Here is an 8,118-nt window from a genome sequence, read left to right on the forward strand (position 1 = left end):
TACTTCATCATGTCTCCAAAATACAAGGAATAGGATTCAGGGTCTCGGAATCCGTACCGAGTAAATCAAAAGACACAAATCCATAAATAGGAGTCTGTTAAGAACTCAGGATTAAGATCATTCTATATATGACCATCGGTAGACTCAATTAGAATTTCTATACTTAACGGAAATTATTAGAAATTCATATTGTGTCTGTGTCCTTGTTCCACATAATCTCATTATGCGAAATACACTCATTCAATATCTCACCATATTAACAGTGCGAATAACACCGTTCCATTCTAAATGGGAATGACATGTATTAATAATGTTTTAATTAATGATTCCTAACTTTAATTAAATTCATTATGAACATTGCTTTTTGATTATTATCCTTAAACATTATCCTCTTGTATATAACACTTATATACAAGGTTTGAGGTTACATAAATAATCATGGAATTTTTATTGATATTCATAAAATATTCATAAATATATGCACATAAAATAATGAATAAACTCTTTTATTAAATAAATAATAAATATCTTATTACATCTCATGATTCTAGGACACCATTCCCAACACCATGAACCTGAAGTACCCCTACTCGGCCGAACATGTTCAAAAGTAGGTAAAACAATGCCCAACTCTAATGATAATAAGTTTAAAAATCTTCTGAACACAACATAAAGGGTTGAGTCTTTAGATAATTCTTGTTGATTCTTAATTCTTATTCAGGATGAGTCTGTCAAAATTGAGTCTTCGATGAGGTAAGTAACAAAAATAAGTTAAATAAGGGTTTTTTTTACAAAAAACTCATAGTTTACCTTAGGTAACCCGGCTGACCTGAAATTACTTGAGGTACCCGAATGGTATACGAGTATCCAATTCTACAAGCTGTTGCGGCCCAAATAATTCCCAATCCGAGACCTGCGGGGCGGCCCAATTTTTCTTCAAAATTGACCCACCCCGGCCGACTTACAGGCCTAGTTTTAGTGGAGTATATTAGAGAGTAAATTATTTATAGGGTATATATGAAAAAATAATATTTAAGAGAGTTATAAAGAAAATGTATTAAATTAGAGACACGTTTGAAAAAGTATTTAAAGAAAAAGTACTTGTGTGGTCGAGCCTCGAGCGGATGGGTTCTTGATGAGGCTGTAGTGGGTGGTTGTGGGCCTTGCGGCTCTCTCTCCTAAGAGTCGTGGAGCTTTGGTGGATCCAAATCGCTTGGGCTTGGGTCCCCTTGCCGAAGAATGAGCATGGTGTTGGGTTTGGCTCTATAGTCATTGCCGTCGCTGTGAGATCTCTAGAGGAGATGCTCCATGGGACGTCTTGGCCCCTGTGGTGAGTGAAAAAGGCAAAAAGTTAAAAGTGATGAATAATGTTAGTAACACCAATTTAAATTTTAATTATTGTGTATCAAGTGACGTGATATGTCAGTTGTCATTTTTCTATTAGTAAGTGTTTAAAATTTTATCATCTCAATTAATAAAAGAGATTACATCTATCAATAAAAATATAACATTCACATACTACATCAATTTTATACACAAAAATTAGGATTTAAGTTGGCCATAGTATTACTCTAAAGTGATTAGTATGAATTGTCACCTTTTATTAAATGACCATGTGAGGATTATATGTATAATTTCATTAAGATTTAACGTTTTTGTGATGAAAGGGTCAAAATGGGGTAATATGTTGCGTTTGGAGTAAGGATTTGTGTCATAGTTCGGAATATAATTCATGGCTCGCTACAGTATTTTTTCTCATTAAAAACACACATAAATTAAAAATAATTTTAAATCATGATTCTAAACTCATAAATTAAACATCTACTGTATAATTTAAAAATGTGGTCTGTCACGCTTTAAAGTTTATAGGTCAAAATGGGACCACTTGCATAGCTTGGGGACCAAAAGTAAAATTAACCACGAAACAAAATAACAAAAAATGAGGAACGCCTCACCTGTCAGTGTCATCAAAATAAATGAATAAAAGGACTGATCCACTCTATCTTAAATTTTAATGGAGAAATGTAGGTGCTTCCCAGAGATATTCAAATAACATAGATGAGGCTACTATTATCGTAATCGTAAACGAAGACTCTGAAGAGAGAGAACCAGACATCGCAACGAAATGTCTACGCTAAGCTTTCCACCCGTTCTAACTTCTCCCAAAGACGATGCTATTCACCTTTACCGTGCTTTTAAGGGTACTCTGCTCTCTCTCTCTCTCTCTCTCTCTCTCTTCAAGTTTGTTGATTTTTTTTTAAATGATTACTTTCACAATTAATTTATGGAACCCAAAAACAAAAAAAGAAAAATCCTTCTTCAGTTCCAGCAAATTGCTTTATTTTCACTCAAATTTGGTTTTGTATTTTCTGCTAATTTTCACAATTGCGAAGGGGCACAAAATGTTTGGACTCTCCAAATTTTTGAGGAATAATTGGCAACGGGTTTTAGTAATTTATGTTTTGAAATGTTGTGAATCTTTCAACTTCGTTCATATCTGAATAGTTTTAAGCTTTGTGGTCGCCAAATTCAAAAAAGTTAGGCATTTTACCTTGTATGTCGGCTTGAAAATCCAATTTGAAGACGGAAGATAATGTACAATTTTTTGTTGGCTTACCATGCGTTTCAAACTATCCGACTTTAAGGAAATCGATGGATGTGGACTGTCCTCCGTAAAATTGCTTTATGAGAATCTCCATGTCAATTTGTGAGAAATATACCCTACTACTGAAAACTGATTTTAACCCTACCAGTATAATAACACAATTTTTTTTCTAATGTGATTGACTCTTCAAAACTATGATTCCATGTCCTATGGTAGGTTTTTTTTATTTTTTTTTAGTATAAAGTATAAATTAAAACAAAAAGAAAAAAAGAGTTGTGTAACACAGATAGAAAAATATTTAGAGAAAATTACAGATTTTACCAATTGCTAAAGGTACCCTTTTGAAAAACTTTATTCGTTAACTAGTTCTAATTTAAAATATAGAAATATATAGGCTAATTTTAAGGGGTAGAAATAAAAGGACTACATTCAAGGAGTATTTTTAAAAATTTCCCAAGAATTGACTATGTATTAAGATTTCACATTTAGGATTTTTTTTAAAAAGGAAAGGTTTAAGGTATGTTTGTGTAACTAATAACGATCCAGAATTTGAGGATATTTTTGTCAATTCGAAGGATTGTACTTTTTAGGTAATTTGTTACTCTACATGTGAAAAGGCAGATTAGAGAAAATAGATGCTTGATTTGAAGTGTATACTCGTGAGAAACAGAGGAAGAAAGAGAAAATGGATGTGAGATTTCCCAGTCGTTACATTATGGATGCATAGAAGTCAAAATTAGCAGTGAGCCTGTTAAGTTCAATTTCCTCACTTCATGTTGCAGTGGAATGAATAGATTCCAATTTCGGGCCATTATTATGACCTGTCTTTCTTTCCATCTATCTATCTATCAAAGATTTGTAATCAATTCTGGACTACCCAACTCAAACTTTTCTTTCTTTCTCACTTCTTATATCCTATAGCAAATGATTAGTATCTTGAAGAAACTTGGCTGGTTTTCATAACTTGTTGTCATTGGCATTAGTAGCGTGATTCATGAACAGGTAACCTCGCTCATTTGATACAATGTCGTTATTGACGTTAGATATAATGATCCTTGTGAGCTAGTAATTAACAAGCCAAAATTAAAAGCATTCAAGTTCAGTTTAATCAGTATAAGTAGTTAAGCAGGCACAAAAACGATAGGGTGGCATTTATTAATGTTTGTCCCAATTCTTCTACATCTCTAGCATTTTCCCTTCTTTAAACAGCTCTAAATCTTTCTGACCCATATTACTAAAAATTATAACTCAGTCTTGTTTTAGCATAATCTCTTCAATTGTTAAGTGTATAGTTTATTACGATGATATAATGCATTGTGTTTTGTCCCTCTAATGCTCAATACCTGTCCCTGAAAGTGTAAAATTGTAATTGCAACACTTAAGGATTGTAGTAACAATTTTTCGGAGAGAGAGAGAATCAGGTAAGAATGAAAATTTGCTTCTGCCAGTGATGGAGAAAATGCTGCCGTGGGCTGTTCACTTTGCTCCACAGACTGGACCAAAAAAAAAATAACTAAATAAATAAAGGGAGAAGAAATCTGTTTGCTCAACGTTTTTATGGATAAATTGTGTTTGATCTGACAAGTTTGAGGCTTAGAGAAGTCCATCTCATATGAAAATTCCTAATTTAAACTAATCCCTATCCTTAACATGACTAATGGTTTTTATGAATAATGATTTTTACATTAGTAGGACCTTGCAGATTCTTCTCATAACTAAAGATTTTCACATTTCCATTTAACAGATATGAGACACTATAATTTTGATAGTATGACATAATAATCCTTGGGAAAGTATATTACTGCAGATCGAAGCTTGTTCATGCGTTCAAAAAAGAGTGATAGGAAAATAATATGCCTAGTGGGTAGATTGTTGCGGTCTATGATTACCGACTTTGATGATTGTTTCCAACGTTCACATTCGAATGACAAATTGAACTTAAACAAAAGAAAAAATGTAAAGTTGAACTTGGGACTTCGATATCTAGGTTCACAACATTCTGCTAGTGTTAACTTCCCAGAATCTTTTTTTTTTTTTTGTGGTTAATTCCTAGAATCTTAACATAGAACATACTTATTCAACTAGCACACAATCATAGGAGTCATGAAAGCTGTCAACATCCTTCTGAAATCATTTATTGATGTTCCATTTGTTGGATTGTCTTGTCCTTCTTTACAAAAAAATTATATATATACATATATATATATATATATATATATGCAACTCAGTGAAATGATGGGTCATTACCAGATTGGAATACTATTTTTATTTCTAATTTATTGAGGCCTGCTTTTCCAGGGTTTGGTTGTGATACAGGAGCAGTGATCAATATTCTTGCTCATCGGGATGCGACACAGCGTGCTCTTATCCAACAAGAATACAGAGCAATGTATTCTGAGGACATCCTAAAACGTTTAGAGTCAGAGCTTAGTGGCAGTTTAGAGGTACCGATATAAAACCACTATACCTTCATGCTAATGTAGATTGATAACGCCGATTTCTGTGAACATTTTAGTCTAATTATTTGATGAGATCTACTAATGTTGAAGTCAACAGAATTGAAGTTCTTTTAGCTCAATGTTCTTGATTAATATTGGCATCTTTAGAGGTTTCTTATTTTTTTTCTTATTTTTTTCTCCTTATGTAATTTGCTCCTCATTGTTCAGACAGCAATTATTCTCTGGATGCATGATCCGGCCACACGTGATGCCCTAATTGTCAAGCGGGCATTAAATCCAGACATACTGAATCGAGAAGCTGCTACCGAAATAATATGTTCTCGCACTCCATCCCAGATCCAGCATTTTAAACAAATATACCATTCCAGATTTGGAGTTTACCTTGAACATGATATTGAAAGATACACTTCTGGGGATCTTCAAAAGGCGGGTTTTCTGGGTGCTTCTTACATACGATCAAATTAAGTAGACCTCTCATCTAGTGATAGTTACTTGGCCAGGCAAAATACTAAAGTATCAAAGGCTATTTCTTGTAGTCAAAATAGTAATAAGATTAGATTTTGGAAGGAATAAAGTATCAAGTTTTTATTTAATCTCTTGTTTTAGAATCATGCATAAATTTAAAATGATTTAAACTAATTTTCTAAAATGTTAACAGCTTTTACTATCATATGTAAGCACACAACGCTATGAAGGTCTGGAAGTTGATAGAGCGACGGCTGTAAAGGATGCAAAGAGTCTGTATAAAGCAGGGGAGAAGAAATTAGGAACTGATGAGAAGGCTTTCATCCACATATTCAGCGAACAAAGCAGAGCACATTTGGCTGCTGTTGCTTCTGCTTATCGTGACATGTTTGGCAACTCACTGAAAAAGGTATGGCAACTTACTGAAAAAGGTTTAACTTTTTCTATGTTCTTGTTTACTTCCCAAAGTTTTAGTTCTGGTTGTCTGGTTACAGTGACGGACTTGTCAAAATTTTTCAGGCAGTAAAGAGTGAAACGTCTGGAAATTTCGAGCACGGTCTTTTGACAATATTACGTTGCTCTGAGAATCCTGCGAAGTATTTCGCTAAGGTAAACTGCCATTAATCGAAAATACATGTCTAGCTGATACAAAATTTATTTTACTTCTGAATTAATTCAGGAAGTTGCATTTTTCTGGTTAAAAATTGTATGAAGCAGCTGTAAAAGTTTTTGATACCAGCCCCTAACCCAAAACAAAAAAAGAAAAGAAAAGAAAAGAACAATGCATTCGATATTAGAGGTGTGCCTCAGTTCATATCCACCACTCCAACTGATTGTTGAGGATCTCAATCTTTACTTCCTGTGACAAACACAATCTTTTATAAAATGTGAATTTCTTGTGAGCCATTTACTCAGAAAAGGGAAAGATAAATAGAAAAGTGTAAATGATGGAATGAACAAACTTTAGTGTTCCATGGAAAGTTTACGCATTATGAATTAACATGAAACGTGAACTTGTAGTTCTTTTTTATCTTACAATGGATTAGTTCGATTTTGAATGAGTAATTACTTGGTTTTCCGAGAAATCAAATTATTCCATTTAATTATAACAGTCCGGTTCCAACAATTACAATAAGCTTTATTTCTTCAATCAGATAAAACTGTTCTTCACGTGAGTATAGTTAGCATAATGTCAGAGTATCTAATTTTTTTGTTCATGATGACTTCTCCTTTTATTATTAATTAATGCTTATTGACATTATTGCCATTGTTATCAACATCATCTTCTTTGTCGTCACGAAAGACGGGCATTATATTACTTTTGCAACTTTTATAGGTGTTGCATAAGGCAATGAAAGGACTAGGAACCAATGACAGCACACTTGTAAGGGTGATTGTGACGAGGACTGAAATAGATATGCAGTACATCAAAGCTGAATACCTCAAGAAGTACAAAACGTCTTTGAATGACGCCGTTCATTCGGAAACATCGGGCCATTACAGTACTTTCCTTCTCTCGCTCTTGGGTCCCAACCATTAGCCGGATGATTGACTAGTGCTTTATGGGATTTAGATTTAGAAAAATCATTCAGATCGTGTCGCGAATGCTGAGCTAAGATGCGCGTTTTCGTTTCTGCAAGTATTGTATTTTGCATGCAGACATGAGCATGACAACAATTTGTGTTTTTCTGTGTTGTTAATATGCGTGACTACTGATACCATTATGTTGGAGCTTCTTTCACTTGGGTGTTATGTTGGGAGATTGTTAAAATTGAGTGCCAGAAGTTCCATATTGGATATCTAAAAGGAAGCTTCATGCTTTATATAGTTTTGTATGCAATAATGAAATGCTTGTGAATAATATATGCCCCTAATCTACACCATTGGACGGTGCTTGCATTGCTTCTAGTGTGCACGGCACTTTGCACTTGCGGAATTTCAGATCGACATGACTAAAGCAGTTTTATAATGGAGGTGTATAGTTTTAGAATAGAGGCACCTGTTCATGAATAAACACGAATTTTTCCTAATTTAGTTATCAGTTTTTTGGAGGAATTCTATGAAATTGTTATTCATAAAATTTGTGGGTTTATTGTATTTTAAGGTAATTTATCAGAAAGCCTGCAAGCAGACTCTTTTCAAGTGGAGCAAATAAAAGCTCAAGGAAAGTAACTACTTGAGTCTCGAATCCACAGTTTCCATTACGAAGAAAGAGTTCTCAATTTCCGGCCCGTTTGATATTGTTTTTAGATGCTATTTTTAGTTTTTTTCAAAACAAGCTACAGCTGGTTAGGATGTTTGATCAATTTTCTTTTTGTCCATTAACTTTTAAAAACTGTTGTTAAACAACAAAATTTAAGAAGCAGGCAGGGATTGTTTTTGCACAACAACAGAAGCGGCCATTATCCAAATTTAATAAGATAATCTCAATAATATAACTTAATTCTCAATATATTTATTTTACTTTTTTCATACTAAATTAAAAATATATTTTTTTAAAATAATTATTTACAAATTTAAAATCTTAATAAATGCTATGCTAAATTTCATTCAAGTATTTTTAATAATTATCAAAATATTTAATAATAA

The 8,118-nt window shown here is 33.2% G+C and overlaps 1 protein-coding gene across 1 annotated transcript; it reads left to right on the forward strand.

The window, feature by feature from the left end:
* The first annotated feature begins 2,007 nt into the window (after positions 1 to 2,007).
* Positions 2,008 to 7,469, forward strand: LOC21387800 (annexin D5). The gene is made up of 6 exons (XM_024171158.1): positions 2,008 to 2,201; positions 4,904 to 5,049; positions 5,272 to 5,490; positions 5,723 to 5,938; positions 6,049 to 6,138; positions 6,866 to 7,469. The coding sequence occupies exons 1-6, from the start codon at positions 2,126 to 2,128 to the stop codon at positions 7,067 to 7,069; spliced, it is 951 nt and encodes a 316-aa protein (XP_024026926.1). The 5' UTR covers positions 2,008 to 2,125; the 3' UTR covers positions 7,070 to 7,469.
* Positions 7,470 to 8,118: the final 649 nt, after the last annotated feature.

The sequence above is a fragment of the Morus notabilis genome, unplaced genomic scaffold (assembly GCF_000414095.1).
Source record: "Morus notabilis unplaced genomic scaffold, ASM41409v2 Scaffold1174, whole genome shotgun sequence".
NCBI lineage: Eukaryota > Viridiplantae > Streptophyta > Magnoliopsida > Rosales > Moraceae > Morus > Morus notabilis.

Excerpts from the sequence above, each read along its gene's own strand:
- LOC21387800 (XM_024171158.1), top strand. The coding sequence starts at position 2,126 with ATGTCTACGCTAAGCTTTCCACCCGTTCTAACTTCTCCCAAAGACGAT. Across the intron at positions 5,491-5,722 it reads CTTCTGGGGATCTTCAAAAG|CTTTTACTATCATATGTAAG; the intron begins GCGGGTTTTCTG and ends AAATGTTAACAG. Across the intron at positions 5,939-6,048 it reads TTGGCAACTCACTGAAAAAG|GCAGTAAAGAGTGAAACGTC; the intron begins GTATGGCAACTT and ends AAAATTTTTCAG.